Source organism: Charadrius vociferus, unplaced genomic scaffold, assembly GCF_000708025.1.
Source record: "Charadrius vociferus isolate BGI_N301 unplaced genomic scaffold, ASM70802v2 scaffold59, whole genome shotgun sequence".
Classification (NCBI taxonomy): Eukaryota; Metazoa; Chordata; class Aves; order Charadriiformes; family Charadriidae; genus Charadrius; species Charadrius vociferus.
This window is the reverse complement of record NW_009661371.1, coordinates 1,965,652-1,982,377: the sequence shown is the minus strand read 5'-3', so window position 1 is coordinate 1,982,377 and position 16,726 is coordinate 1,965,652. Positions and strand designations below refer to the sequence as shown.

Sequence of the window (16,726 nt, the reverse complement as noted above, 5' to 3'; positions counted from 1 at the left end):
AAAGCTTTGCCCAGTTAGCAGCTGGTAAGCTGTTACTCAGTTACTAACACATTTTATGTTAAAGATTGGATAGATTTGGAATAAAATCTTTCGAAACGCAGAAAAGGAAACGCCTCCATTTCAACAATGTTGTAGGCACAGTGACATTTTGCTGTGTGCCAGGCATCACGTACATTTTCCTTTAGGCAACAGATAACTTGCTACGCTACCTCTGTAAGAGGAAAATCTTCCGCTTGGTATCTTCCCAATAACTTTGCTGTCTTCATAGACATGGGATGACAATAGCTGGGGGCACACCTGAAATCCTTGGATTTTAACATGCACTGAGCTGCTTTTTAATTGAAAAGGTCACAGGAGACAGACTTCTGAGCATATCTCCAGCTAAATGTCACCTTTTCAGCGATACTCTCATCAGAGGTTCCATAAAAGACAGACAGACAGACACTTTCCCGAGATATGTGCATCTACCTTGCAGCAGGCCCACCTGCCTTGTGAAGGTAAAGCTTATATCCTCCAGTTGTACAGCAGAAACGCCGTCTCGCAATCCATAGCTGTGGGAGGTACGAAACCGGTCTGTACTCTCCACCCCGCTTTTTGTAGCCACGCAGCGATCAGAGCTAGGAACCAGAAGCTGATAAAAAGTGAGGTTCTTGTGAAATTTCACCAAACAAAAATGAGATATTCTGAAGTGTATTATTTTGGTTGGCTATTTTTTAAGTCTGAAATTGAAAAACGTACCTAAACCCAAAGACGTGCAGCATCTTCTATTGAATTTGAATGGCAAATTGAATTTGGTCTGTCACATCCCAGATTAGCATCCTAAATCCTGGTGCACTGTGGTGCAAATGGATGGATGGGTGCTCTTTGCTCCCTCTCTATGAAGTAATAATGTTGAACAGAGAAGTTTTTTCAGTGTCAAATACTGTATATTCACTGGAACAGATTTAGCTCTGATGAACTCGTATTTTCCAACAGCAAACAAAATTTTGTCATTAAACTTACAAGCAGCTCTAGCAACACAATAACGAACAACCTAAAACCAGGTCTCTGCCTTTCTACTCACATCCTCACTGTTTTCACTGGTTTCCATTAATGGATTCTCCATCTTTCGTATTTCATTGTCATGATGAGGGAAAATTCATTCTATTCCACATCGTCCCCTGTTATTTCCACTCCAGAATCTTCAAAGTGTTTAAACTTAAATCCCTGGAACTTTCTGCTCTTAGTACTGCTCCCAGTTAAGCAAAAGAAGAGTAAGAACCAGTCTCAGGACTTTGTGATAATTATTCCCTATAACCGCCAACCATTCTTAGTTTGTCTTTCATAGAAGTAACCAAGTGATTTACTGTCCAGAAAGGAAATTTACAAGGAAATTTACAAGGAAAAAAAGGAAACACAACAAATATTTTTAGAATTTTATTAGCTTTAACAAAACCTGTGGTCAGTTGTTCAGAGAGGGTTCAGATACATATTTAAATGCCAACTGAGAATATGTAACAAACTATGTACAACTGTGTCAGCCATCAACTGCTGAACACTAATCAATGTAATCAAAATCTTCTGGGATTCCAAAACTTTTGTCAATTCTGCTTTCTTCAAATCCAAATTTACGTTTGGCCCAGGACTTTATTGAAAAGATGTTATCTGTAAACAGAATGAAAAACATTCAGTTTCTAATGTTTAGGAAAGCATGAATTACAGTCTTGGCCACAACAAAATCCTTCCATTTGCACTCTCCCTGTGTATGTGAAAGAGGTACTTAGTGGGGAACATCATTACTAAGTAGATATAGAACAGAAAATGGGAGGCTTTTGTTAATGACATATTTTTACTCAGTACTAAGTAAAATATGTCTTCTTTTTTGGAGGTTACCTTGATCTTTTCTTGCTCCTCTTCTATGAGAAGACTGAAAGCTACAATTACAGTGTAAGCTTGAGGAAAGTGTGAATAAGCATAATAAGTACTTTATAGGTCCTTTTTCAATGGGACATCTACTGTGTGACTGTCTATAACTGTGAAAATAAGATTCAAATTAACCATAAGGTCCTTTCTAGTCCTGCATATGTTTGTTCAGATAACATAAATCTTATTTGAAAGTAAACAAAAGAAAGAAAAAGGAGAGATTCAAGTAGCTTTATTTTAGTCGGCATTTCTCTTTCATAATCACATTACTATTATTTTAGCATATACAATCTCTTCAATTTAACAAAATTTTTCACTGCAGTATTGGTTGAAACTCACTCCTTCATTGCTAACACCCATAAATTGCAACATTCCTTAAGACAGGAAGCATTCACTGTGTCTGCACACCTTAGAAATATTTTTTTCTTTAACCATCAGACAACTTGGTTTTAAAACTGTCTCTTCAAAAGAAAAATATGCTACAGCATATAACCTAATTGTCTAATTAAATAGCAAAGTGCCTTCTACAGCCTTACCTTTCTCAAGACCTTGAGATCAACAGCCTGTCATCAAAGTAGAAAGCCCTGACAACAGTACTCCTAGAAGTTATTTTCAAATATGTAACAACTTTGTTTCCCCATATGCAGTAAACAACCCAGTGCAAATGAAGATATAAAATAACAGCAGTCAAAAGATTGTAATATCTTGCTGCACTTGGCATAACCAATGATAGTAAGCAGTCCATCAGTAGTAGATGAATTCTAAACAAAAAAGTTACAAACAATATTCCAAATATTTTTTTAAAAGTAAGGACATACATATTGCTAGCTCTGCAAAATGCAAATTATACCAATATAGCAAAGCTAAAAAACAACAGAAAATTGAGTTTAACTTCCATACAAGTGTTATCACAGTAACCTTCTTCAAAACTATGTAGCATTTTTCCTGCATGTCAAAGCTGATGAATTAGTTTAAGAAATATCTCCTTCATATTAGCATCCATCATATGGTAGCAGCAATAAGGTTCCACAAAGCATTCTACTCCTTAGGAACAGATGAAAATTCAGAAAGGAGGAATTAAGCTTTCTGAGTATCTCAAATTATGACAGTGCCAAACTAACCACCACCATTTCCATTAAAGTTTTCCTCGTCTTAAGAGATTTAAGCTTAACCAAAAAAATGAGCTGCTGGTTTTAACATGGTGTGCAAGAATAAATCTGTTGTGTTACGTTCACTAACCAAACTGAGAAAATGTATTCTTTTTTTGAATCATGATTTATAAGCAAAATCTACTTCTGTATGTTTTTGTAAGTAAGGGCTATCATACATCAATTCTTAATGAAATTTATATTTCTTAACAATAAGTACTCCTTTTACTCAAACTCCTCTAGTCTGAACTCGTGTTAAGCAATATAAATGCATACACACCAGTCCATCTGTTGGCTGCCTCCTTGGCTACTTTGTTTGTTTGTCCTGAAAGAGAGAAAAAAATCAAACAAAATAAGCATACAGCAGAGGAAAATCATACTATAGTTTCAAGGCACAGATTTCATTATTTTATTGATGTCATTTTTAGGGAACCAACTCTAGAAGGAAGTTATTCTACTGCTTCCAAACCCTGCTTCTGCTTTACGCTTTTAAGGTTCCAACATGCACAAAACTAAGTTAAAGAAAAACAGGAGCAAAGAAACATAAAAGATAACATATGAACAACTTTGAGGTTTTGAAGTGTATTTTAAAATAAAATAATCCTGGTTTGGTTTGCCTGAGGGCTTAATTGTCTGTACCAAGACTGGAACTAGATACACGGCCTGAAGATACCAGAGGCAACTGAAATGGAAAATATTTTATAATCCTCTCCATACATAAGTAATCCATCACACAGGTATGCATGACTCTATACAGATAACAAAATGACAAGGGTAACAGTCTGTCACATTAATCCAGAAGTTTATCACCTAGTTCTGGAAGGTCTCCCGGGCTTTGAGAACCCCCCTCCATGAAATGAAGACAAAATAATGCTCCTGGTTATTAAACTTGGCTTCCCTCCCTTACCATCACTCCAGATCTAAATATATGAGTAAATTGCCATTACTACAAATAGCTTTTATATAGTTTCCATGAGGCAAAACAGTATCAAGAAAAATTCCTCTTAGATCACCTTGCTCCCATTAAAGTAAGTACTGAATCAAATCAAGCAGGTTGGTTTGTAACGTGGGAATTTATCAGAATCATCATGGTTCTCACGCCTACACATAACATAGTTATTCCCAGTTAGTCTTGTTAGTACTTGCACGATAATACGTATTTGAATGGTCAGCATGAAATTTGTCTCCAGGGGTACTGAGAAGTGAATATATGATCAGGTATCCATTGTTGTAAAGATTATACTTCAGGCAAAATTAAATTACATTGACAAATCAGCTGCTGGCACAAAGGAAGGTAAGCACTTATTATTCTACCTTTAATACTTCAGTAAGTGATGTGAAAAATGTTTAAATCAGAGTAAAATACCATTTCAAAACCAGTGCAGTTTCTAAAAATGGCCTACAATTAGAAAGCTTGGGCACAGCATGAAGAAAAACAAAAAAGAAAGTTGGGGAAAAAAAAAGAGTGGGTGAGAAGATGGCATTTTTGCTTGCTTGCATGCATCAGAAATTCGAGTTATTCCTAGCTTGAGAGAGATATTCCTTATTTTCTGACTTCTTGTTGCCACCCCCGCTTGTTCAGTTCCTTGACTGGCAGCACTGACAACACACCAGCAGCCAATGACATTTTGAACAATACCTAACGCTACATAAAGCAACTCTGCAGAGTAAGGGCTTTCACTGGTCAAGATTTTAAATGTGTTAGCTATGATACTTCCCTCAGCTTTTTTTCTGAAACTCTAGAATAAAACTGAAAAGCCGTATTTGACTCCAAGTGACCAAGTTAGAAATGAAGGCGGGGGGGGGGAAGTAGGATGATACTAAACTCTGTGGATCCAGAACTGGAAGGTGACAGCATCCTGATGGCGGGGCAGCCAGCCTACTCCGCAGCACATGCTAGGTCTCAGCAGAAACTTCTGCTTGGCTGGAAGCAGCTAACCAGCTGAGCACTGTGCTTCTGCATCACACAGCAGCTCTAAGTTCCTGCAGCTTTCAGCACGCAGCCCTGTGCTTAAAGCACAGTGATCATATGGTACAGTGCATTAAAAAAACCACCAATAGTGGCAGTGTGGTCTATTGTCCCCCTTCAAATATTGCTTATGCATGTTAAAATGCACACATGTGATCACGTGTTTTTTAAAATGTGACTTCTTACCTCTGGCAAAGCAAAGGCTGAGGTGACCGACAGATACAGGTTGGGCAACAGGGTCGTTAGAATGGCAGTGGCTGCCTATAACTGAGCTGTGGCCAGAAATGAAATCATGGTAGTAAGAGCAGGAAGCTGTAACAGGGAAATCCCAAAGTGGACAGCACCTTTAATTGCTTAAATAGCAGAGAAACAACAAAACAAAAAAATCCAACAAAAGAAACTCCTGAGGGTAAAAGTTATACAAATAAAATGAAGAAATATCTTAACCATGTCATTCTTTCCATGCACCACCTGGCACTGATCACAGACTGGCAGTGAAGTGTCATGGTAGAAGTGTGGAGGGATCACAACCAGAGGCAGAACCTCAGGATGGGGAAGGTGACGTTCAAACAATGTGGTTGAATATCAAAGAAGAGGCTGCCTCAGTCCTTCAGGGGTGGGAACACACATCCCCCACATTACTCTGCTCCCAGAGCAGCTCAGGGTTGGGGAAACAGGAGCCGCTTGTAAAGCCTCAGGCACGTGATATCTCCAGGAAATGGATTCACAAGAGTCTGGGGCAAGTGCTGGCTGCTTGCGATTTCCCATTTACGCTGGCTGCCCACACACCCATGTACACGGTAGCACCATAGGGATGCAGGTATGGATTTATTCTGCCCTCTTGAAAGTTGCTTAGATCATCAGGCGTATTGTATCAACAGCAATGCCAGCTAGCTGGGCAACTTGCAAGGCACCCACGTGTTCCTCATGTCCAGCCTGAGCAAGCTCATGCAAACAAGACAGCTTGCACTGTCTCTTGTCATCAAGTGAGACTGTCACTGCCACTGCTGCAGAATGGCACTGCAGTCTGCCTAACCGTTAATTCCTTCACTTCAATTTCCCCCTCATATTTCTTTTTTTTTTTAATTTGGGGGGAGGGAAACACATCTCATCCATTCTCCAGAAACTACTGTGTCATTGCCTCAGCTGTTGCCTCGTGGCTATGGGCTGAGCATCTAGCTGTCTGAAGGCAAGATTAAAGTCCCTTGGGATCAGGCTCAAATTTTGCCTACAATTCCGCTGCAGGATCTTGTCTGCCTGCTGTATCCAACACCATGCCTGCAGGAGGAAGAAGAAACAGCTATTGGCAGTTATGGACCTGCATCACCTGAAGACACCAGCTACATCTGCATCATCACCAGCATCTTCCATAGCTCCCCAACGCCATCACAAGAACTGAGAGAAATAAATGAATCTGCATCTTGGAAATCTTTCATAGTTGCTTGTTGGAACTTTTATTGGTTGCGTCACCTATATGTGAACATGCATGGAGGGTGAGGGAAAGGAGGAGCAGTAAAACAGACATCCCCCAGACACACCTACTTTATGTACTGATGTAACTCAAAGTCATGCTACTTCTGATGGCCTATTCTTTAGCTCCACAGGATCACACAGCCATTGTCTTCCTGGTTTTTAGATTGCACTGAGACAGAAAGTTTAAGACCTAAAGAAGACAATAACATGAGAACTTAAAAACGCATACATCAAAGAAGAATCGGGACACAAATTGTGTGAACTGTAAAAAGGAGAAACGCAAAGGCAGTGCTCAGTGCAGCTGGCTAGTTGCCAAAACCACCACAACCATTGGGTCCCAAGCTCAGCTGGAGTCCTGCTGATCCTCCTGCTGACCACAGCTGCTCTATCAAAACTTGATTTTTGGCAGCTACTAAATAGTGCCCCAGTACGGAAGCTGTGCAAGATAACGAAAGGGCCAAATGTGCAGAAGAGATGAACAATACAGGAGGCAACATATGTTCCGGATGCTTCCAGATGTTCTCATTACCACTACTGGGCCCTAGTTACGCTCTACTTTGTATCTATACATCTGCACATAGGCTGACAATATATACAGTTGCTGTCTGGAGGCAACAGAATAATCCATTTGTTCTGGACGTTACATATTTATTTCACCAATTTGTGTGACAATGCATCAACAGACTTTCTTGCTCCCATGCCTGCAGGATTCAAGTCATTCACGTGGCTGAGGCACACACCTGTATCCTCCGCTGACCAGTTTCAGGCACGCTTGGCATTTTCTAAGCAGGAAAACGGAAGCTTGCATTTTCTTTCCTGAACTGAACAAAAGCAACCACTGTGTGTACAGCAATGCAGGCTCCAGGAGCAGCATGGCTTGCAACACTAGTCTGTTGCGTTAGCAACATACACCTGGAAATATGCCCTGAACAGTGACAGACTAAGGGTCAAAGAGTTAGTTTTGACCAGTCCTCATGGCAGTCTCTTCTTCCCTCAACCCCAGGTACCTCCGGAGAACTGCAGGGAACTCAAAAAGCTCAGATTCTGGGAACTGAACCATTGTCCTAAGCATCTGTGATTGTCCTTATCACAAGGTCAATCCCCTGTATCCCCTTAGAGGAAAGCAAAGGTAGTGAAAGGAAGGCCCAGCAGCAGCGAATGTCTAAAATGAAAGGGAAGGAGAGTTGGAAACATGCTTTTTAATGCAGGCAAGTGACATTCTACCAAAGACCTGCAGGGATTCAGGAGCAGACCAGGAGACAAAGCTGACAAAAGGGCACGTGGACAGCTGTAGAAGGTGCAGTTAAGAAGCCTTCTAAAGCAAATGGACAGCATCTGGTCAGGAGTGAAGGCCAGCAGCACAAAAACATTCAGGCAGAACTGTTTCTGAACAAATCTGAACTGGCGATATATATATGGGCCCAAACCTTAGCATGGTCAGGCCACATTGTTTCTGATCTGACTTAGGAAGCCCTACAGTCATTCTCAGCATACTGCAGAACTACAGCCTCCTCTTTCCTCTTTTCTTTCCTCCTTCCCTCAGATTCGCTCACTTTTTTCCTGGAAGGGGTGGTGGTGGGTATTAGAAGTCCTATTTTGCATTCCAAATGGAATGGCCAAAAACTGTTGAAGCCTCAAATATTTCCACAGAAGGACAATACCACTACACGCCTCATCAACACGATATATATGCTCCAGGAGACTAAGTTAGTCTTTCTATCAGGCTTCAGACACTTCCACGGGTGAAAAACAATTATGATAGCAACAACCACCACCATCTCCTCACAAACATTTTCCAAACCTACTTTCAGGTTCTTCAAAAAAACTTTTTAAAATCCTGCACATATCATTAAAGGAAGCAGTCACTGAATAGTATTCAAAATCGGACTGTAAAGGTAACACATTCCAGCTCCAAAAGCTACACTAAAAACATCTCAACAGCCAGAACTAGCTCACAACCACCTATAGGCTTGGAAATGAAGAAAGAGCTGTAGCTTTCTTTCCTCTCCTAGCTTCTACTCTGGCATCTTTAGGGTAACTTTAAAGATTATTGTAAGTAATGTTTTTATGTGTAAACAAAATTTTCAGGTCCAGGAACTTCTATTTCTACAGAATAACAAAAGCTATATTTATAAAACTAGCATAGCTTGGTGCCAGTTTTGACCTACCACAACTAATGCCACAAGAAAATTGTATGGAGTCCTCATTTAAAAGATGCGTGACTGCAGAGGGAACTGGTACCTTTTCAAGGAGACAGTCACCCATCAACCTGTGGGACTGTTAGCAGATACATGCAAAATACAACTGCAGTGTTCAGCATGTGTGCGAGGGAGTAATTTTACAGTGTGAATCGCAATTCTTCTGCATGAAATGCAGAGAACAGCTGCAACTGTTCTCACAGGCCAGTGAGGCTTATTAGCCCAAAGATTCCCAATCTCTCTCATGAAAACTGGTCGGGGTAATTTAATTGCATTAGGGGGATTTGAATTCCAGTAATAATTCTGCATTCGCTTAGATTGAATTTAAATATGAAAAATGGCGACTACCATAAGAACAGTATATGAACTTGAATCTCAGATGAGCCCAATTACACATTGGCTTCTGCAGTTATCCATTCTCTTGCTTGCAATCTCCCTCACTTTCCAAAAACCTTGTTTACCTTGCTATCATCACACTGCGACAGATTTGTTTCTTTATCTTTCTTGAAGAAGCATCATTATAATATCCTGTGAGGCAAAATTTCTAAAATCTTTCCCATTAATGAAAATGTCTCATGCAAATAAAGAGCCCATCTCTAAAGGCCAGGGTAGAAGGTGAACTTAGAAATTATACAGAGAATCATAGAATCATTTAGGTTGGAAAAGACCTTTAACATCATAGAGTCCAACCATACATCTGTCATCCACAGAGAGCACAAAAGCTAACTGCCTAATAACTCCTGACATATCCATCCACAAACTGACACCAGAGACCCTCATCAAGAGACTGTAGCTTGCCATTGGCAATGATGCAATCAAGTGCCTTCTTTAAAGTCCACATTTGAGTATCCTTGAGACTAAGTAGTCTACAACACTGTCAACAGGGTAACTCACAACACGGCAAGAGCTTTAGAAGAATGTTTTGTAACCAAGTATTAGGCAGAGATACCTCTACACTATATGAAGTCTTTACCTCCCCCCATGCTTCCCAAAGAGGTGTTTCCACTTATAAGCAGAATAAAGAGCTCTTGTGTAGAAGAGTGATAGCACATCAGAATTCTGTCAACTCCTTTGAATCCAAAATAACACATCATTCTTCCCCCATACTGCAGTATACCACGTAACACTTATCCCCATGGTATTAATTAACAAGTCACAATGCTTTAGAATTCATGATTAAATTCAAGTCAATGCATAGATATGATTTCTCATTTAAATGACATCACAAAAATTTCAATAGAATTATTTATACTGGCATACTACTAAATAATAAAAAGGAGTATCCCATTTTATATTTAGACTGAATAAAGTTTCAGAACTACAAGAAAAAGTGTTCACATTTATGAATCCTACCTACTGATCTACAACTATTTTGAAAAGCACAGAACATAATATGACATTTGTAATAGAAAAATAATCACAAAATTTTGATATATGAACAAATTAAATCAGCATTTCCATTGCAACAGCTCTGTGTGTGTGTATATATATGCTTTAAAATAAACGTGAGCAAATACATAGCATAGTGCCAGTCTTGTCTATACGGTAAGACATGGCAGTGCACAGTACAGCTACTAATAAGCTGATCCACATCTCTGGGAATATGCTTTTAAAGGGTCCACGATCTTTGTTAGTGTGTTTGAAAAAAGTGTCAAGTCTCATCAGCAAAAGCTCCCTCTGCCCCATATGAAAAGGTCACACTGTCAAATTTCATCAGGATGTACACAGTGTCTCTCTGAAAAACGTCCAACAGAATTTGTCAGAATTGCTACCAAAAGATTCCTCTATGCAAATACATGCTCTTGCACTTAAGTTTACTATAATCACGTACCCACGGAAAAAGACCATTTACCTTTCAAGTATTCTACCTGAAAGCTCACGCTGAAATCTTAGTTGCATAACTCAAGTACATCTATCCTTATCCAAAGAACAGAGAGAAGCAACGTGCTTACAAAAGTGAAACAAGCACACCAACTTTGTGATTGAGGGCTCCCTAACAACACTGTTTTTCTTTCAGCGGACAACTCCCTCCTCTCACTTCATTTACTAATAAACTCCATACCCACAGTACAGCTGAAGAAACTTGGCAAACTTCTGTGCTGCTGAACTGCATTTTGCAAGGAGGCCCATCCCAGAGCGCTACGGTTTTTGTCCAGTTCAGGATGTCATTCTGCTGCACACCTCATGTGTCACAGAAGTTGCAGAGAAGAGTCTGGAAGGCATCCCAGGGGGTCCTCCAGTCTCTGTACCATTGACTCAATGCACGTCCAACCTTACCTATGCCATTTCTGAGGTATTTGTAGCCTGCTTTTAAGGTTTCCTGTGTTAGAGCTTTTACGAATTTCCTAAGCAATCTAGTTCTGGGTTTGACTATTGCTACCATTAGAATAATTTTTCATCTAACTTTTTTTCCCCTGCAATTTCAGGCTCTTACTTATTGCCAAGTTCTCCATGAACCTAAGCAACAGGCTATTCCTTTACTTTTTTGAAGAGATACAGATATGTGAAATGCACCAGGAGCAGCCTTCTTTTGAGCCCTATTTTTGTAAAATTGCTCAATGTCTCGTCTTTTTGCTCTACTCTGATTTCTCCCTAGTTAGTTATACACCTCGCCAGTATACCTTTCACAGTAAGAATGTCTTATATTCAACCAGTAAACTATATAACCCTGACATCTTTTTCAAACCCTCCCCCCTTAGCCAACTGCTCTGGATCATTTCTGTAACACAATATCCTTGAATGCATATCTGTCCTTGCACTTGCCACTACTGAATTTTATTCAGTGTTTTTCAGACTATCTTTGCAATTTGTCATACACATTTTGAAATCTCACTTTGTCTTTTGTCTATGCAGTCCCTCCTACTCTTGTCATCCGCAAATATAACAAAAGCATATCTTCTATTCTATTATCCACCTCATTAATACAAATACTGAGCAGATGCACAGACATGACAGACCCTATTAGAACTTGTTCAATTCAACCACCCTTTCTGATACTCAATTACTAATGAATACACCTTGAGTACAATTATAAAGTAGTTTGAGATTCATACTACTGCAGTTTCATCAGGATTGTATTTCCGTAGTTTCCTTTCCACAGTATCATACAAAACTGAGTCAAAATACCAAAGACAAATTTCTCCCAATCTACAAAGGTCTCTTGCAGTGGCAAAGACAAAATTTCTGTGTTCTTCTAGGTGTTTCCAAATTATTTCTCTATTCCAGATTTTTTTTCTCTGATATCCTGTTCTTTCCAGTGAAAGTAGTTCATAAGATGTTAAAGTGAGAAGGGGAGAAAAACCATTGGAAATACTCTCATATACACCACCACTGCCAAGATTAGTCTAGCACTCACACAACCTGACCTGAAAAGTGTCTGCAGTTAAATAGCACAGAACAAGGTATATATATTAGGAATACACACTGATAATATATGGTCCTAATCAGATAAACCCATAATGAAAACATACCCTACCATCACACAACACATGTGAGATTTCCTAACATGTAAGATTGGCAACACATTTTTTTAAACGAGGCCAGGGAAGACTACATTTGACAGTCCTGCAACTTAGCACTGAAGACAACAAAAATCCACAATACCTTTCCTGACCTCATTTTGCATACAGAAGTCATGAAAAGATATAAACCAGTTTTTTTTTTTCAAATTCCTTTGAATATCACCATAAGTTTATCAAAACAGTCTGAATGAATGGTACTATACACAACTAACGTAGCAGGTCTAATACTGGGAGAGAGAAGCAAAATAATCACTCCACAAAAGCCTTTTTGTGTCATATATAAATGATCTATAGTTTACTTCCATTTAATGCTGTCTTCAGGGCTTTAAAAGATGGCCAAATGGATTGCTGCTGATTCATTTCTAAATCACAGAGTATCATAAACGGAGTCACAAGTAGCCATTTTCCACATCACAAATTCTATCAAGTGTCCACCTTTCCTAAGCAGCTCAACAGCTTTTGCCATAAAGATTTACTGGCTCAGACAATAAAATGATTCCCACATATTTCACCCGTCTGCCTCTCACCCTAGGTACTTTTTCTGCCATTCCAATATAAACAAATAAGAAACAAAATAAACAGAAAGAACAAAAATAAGCCGTGTGAGCTTTCTCGTTTAATTTCAAGAAAGGTAACTTGCCAAAGTAGCTAGTTTATTTAAGGAGGCTGTTACCTATGTTAGCTAAAGATTTGATCTTCCAACTGCCTCTTTTCTGAGTGTCCAAGTAAAACCCCACTGGCATAAGACAAGCTATTTTAAAATTTGTTCCTTTTTTTGTTTGTTTGTTTGGTTTTTTTTTTCTTAACCAGCTAAAATGCAGCTTCATTTTAAAGCAAGTTGGCTTAAGCTGATTCTCCCCAAGAACAGTCTTGCTAGAATGTGTTTGAAGTATAAAAACGCAAATATGCATGTGTCTGAACATTTAGGACAGTTTTTCATTGCAGAGTAACCTCTTAGCTGGGGTCCAAATTTTAGGCTAAACACAGAGACAGAGAAATTCTCTGAAATGCTGAGAATTAGGGCCTTTTGGTGAAAGATGTTCAGATGCTTCTGAACTTCAGCTTCCCATCTTTGGTTAAAAGCCCCACATTTCACGCATGCAACTTAAGCTGCAGCAGTCTGTCCTAGTGGTCATTATTTTTCGTGGCTGTTATATTTATTCTCCTTTCTTTCTAAGTGGAACTGGGGGAGCATCCACCCCGCTCCATATTAGGGTGGAAGGGAAGCATAAAAAATATTATCTTAGCTCAATAGTCAAGTAAATGCGTTCTTTCATTATTGGTGCACATTTACATCCATTCTGGTAACCCATGATGAAGGTGGAAAGAAGGGAAAAAAAAGGGGGGCAGGCTTTGTGGTTTTGTTTATATTAGTAGCAGGTAGCCCGCAAGTTATGTACAGAAACATCCATAGACTATTTCCTGTCATATCCTCATCCAGATCCTCAGGAGATGAATACATTAAATATACAATTCTCTGAAAGATGCACCTAAGTAAAAAACGGAGTGCTTGCTTTTAAATCTAGTGTTTTTCTATGTAATTTCAAGCAAATGTCTGGTTCACTCCAAAGAAAGCTTAGTTTAACCCTCTAAGGCTAACATAAGCGTGCATGGAGACACCAGCGTAACTTCAACAGGATGACTAATTTCTAATTGCAGATCTTTGTTAATAGTATTGATGCATAAACCATAAAAAGCACAGCTTGTCTCTTAGATGCCAGCTGCATATTTCATGGTCAGTAGCTAGAAAACATCCTCTTAATTGCAAACTGAACATATTGGATCTAGAGGTGATTAAAAAACCCCTCTCTCTCTAGGCTTGATCTGTACCCTATTGATCTTGGTGGCACCTAGACCGGGCTTAAAATTATTTGTAGACATTCACTTTTCCAAGTGAATCATTACATTTATAAAAATAGCTACTTAATATTTCATTAACTGAAAGCACTGACAAGGCTCTTTCGTTTAAATAACCTTTCTGGGATGTTTTCTGAACAATAGTCTTTGCCGAAATATATAAAAGAAAATCCATTAAACCATTTTGTAAATTATCAGCATTTTGATTAATTTTGAGTAAAACTGATGCAACTCATTTTAAAGCCTCTCCATTAGTCAGGATAGTCTAATCTTCATTTCATTTCTTCACTACTGCTCCCCCTCTAGGAACAGGGACTATTCCCAATATAAGTAAGAAAACCCAAAAGAATCTCGCACTTGGTATTAAGTTTTTGGAACATTAAATACAACTGTATGTGTAACAGATTTTCAAATTTATGTTAGAACATAATAGCTGGGTGTCTCAACAAAAAAAATCCCAAACAAAACCCCATAAAACCCCAAATAGGCACCCCACAAAATGGAGCAGCTAAATCAATATTACCTTTTCAGCATTCAGCCTCAGGATATTAAGATGAATGAAGAAACTGGTAAACCCAGAACTATTTTCTCATACTGTCTGTACACCCCAATATAATTCTTCACAACAGTTTGTCAAGCTGAAATTTTCAGTGTTTAGACACATCAGAATGAGAAACTTTGAAGCATCTACAATGAAAAAAGACACTTTCAAGTACATACTATATCTAGCATGGCATTTTCGTGGTATTCGGTAATATCTGGATGTTTTCTCAAAATTCATTTTCACACAGCCATGTTAGTTTTAGAAAATAATCTAACCCTGAACTGGACTGGTAGTGAAGCCTCTGAGATCACACTTTCAGAGATTCAAAAAGATAACTATCTGGATATTCGTGGTTTGAAATCCATTGTCCATTTGAGCCACTTATACCTCTTGCTACAGGATAAAAACAACCAAAGACAGCAGAAGTAAAAAGGTTGACACGAAAATGGCTACCTTATATGTGTTGTATCTGGCAGTTTGCTAATTTTTGAGAATACAGTTTTTCTACACGCGTTCAGATTACTGTTTTAAAGGTAAAAACCTAAGACACAAAAGTTATCAGCAAGTGGACATTCTAAAAACACGCTAAGTAAACCAGGAATGCTGACAAGCAACATACAAGAGCAGCCCCCGAAATATTAGCAATCATACCACACAGAAGTCACTTACTTCAGTCAGTATGTAACTATTTCTGAGATTACTGTCCTATGGAAAGGCATACAGTAACCAAAGCAAGGCTACTGTGAAAACAGTATCTAAGACCCAACAATATTTTATTACACAATAAATCAACATCCCTCTAATTACAGTGGAACAAGAAGTTTGACATTCTAGAAATGTTTATTTTACAGTGCACACTGAAAATGTTTAGCTGTTGCCAGTTACAAGCTGGCCAACAACTCAGAGCAAAATCTGTATCATTTATACTCTTAGGCTGCCAGACAAACCTTTCCATAAAATTAATTGTCAGAAAAAATTTTATTAGCTCCCTAACATCTCTCTCTGGCGGGCAGAAAGAATTAAACTTGAGCAGCAGATTAATCTTGATGTTACGTGCAGCTTTTTTTGTTGGCCTTCTGAAAATCTGGATAAATTATGAACTATTGAAAGCTTGCATTCTCCATGCCTTTGTCTTCTACGGTAATCTTTAGGGAATCTAGCAGCATCACATGTATCCAACTTTGCACACATACACGTTAGGTCATATTCTCCTGGAGGAATAGAGAATCTCTTCTCTACAGTGCCTGCTTCCCCATGAGAATATCCTCCAGCCTACAAAAATCTGCCTCAAAGCTGAGAAACAAGGGCTCTGTCCTGTGCCAGCTGAAGCAGGATTACAAGTTTAAGAGAGAAATATAAAATCCCGGTATTTATTTTCTTCTTTTACTTCTGAAGACTGTTGTCAATTTTACTGCCTTTAATGAAGAGGAATAATTTATTACACAATCCTAACTCACACAAGATGGCTTAAACAACATCTCCAAGTGGCAAAGACAAGCTTCAACCACGGAACTGCAGTGGCGTTAGAAGAAAGCCATATATTCTGCCATTCTAGATATATTTTTACAATACCCTACCTGTAAAATGGAATTATCCAAATATATCCACAAGACCAGACTATTATGTAGCTTCCTCTAGTGGTCAGTCCCTAAATCTTGTTTCTTCTGCTCTTTACTGTAGTTAACTGTTACATACAAATACTGAAATTCTGCAGTCAAATGCTGTAAACTTGGGAAGGCATTAGAGTTTATGCTTCAGCCTTCTAATACAAAACCCAAGGAAATTAAGCCAAAACACATAGCAAAACATTTGTTACTGATACTAAAAGGACAAGCAGTGAAGTCAGCAAAAAACAGAGTTAGTATTTGAGTATTGTGATTTGCCCCCTTGTGAATACACATTATAGTATATTTAGTTACATGGTAAAACATGACTTTCCCACCACAAGACTCAGGAAGCAAGACATGTTCAGCTTTTAGTTGAGTCTTCAGATATTTGCTATAAATCATCCAAACTTTATTTTGACCCTGGAATTACTGTGTGTGTTTGTGTGTGTTTTAATGAGGATCATCTCTGTACAATAGGTTTGTTTCTGCAATACGCCTTTGAGGGAA

At 38.7% G+C, this 16,726-nt stretch overlaps 1 protein-coding gene across 2 annotated transcripts in view; it reads right to left on the bottom strand.

Moving 5' to 3' along the window:
* Positions 1-1,401: 1,401 nt before the first annotated feature.
* MND1 (meiotic nuclear divisions 1 homolog (S. cerevisiae)) overlaps positions 1,402-16,726 on the bottom strand; it is a 39,449-nt gene continuing 24,124 nt past the window's right edge. Inside the window, exons 6-7 of one of the 2 annotated variants that reach the window (XM_009893692.1) lie at positions 3,331-3,375; positions 1,402-1,644 (exon numbers count right to left, since the gene is read on the bottom strand). In XM_009893692.1, the coding sequence (XP_009891994.1) occupies positions 1,538-1,644; positions 3,331-3,375 (152 nt within the window). In that variant the 3' untranslated portion in view covers positions 1,402-1,537. The remainder of the gene's footprint in view (positions 1,645-3,330; positions 3,376-16,726) is intronic. The other variant, XM_009893691.1, reaches the window with a different exon arrangement.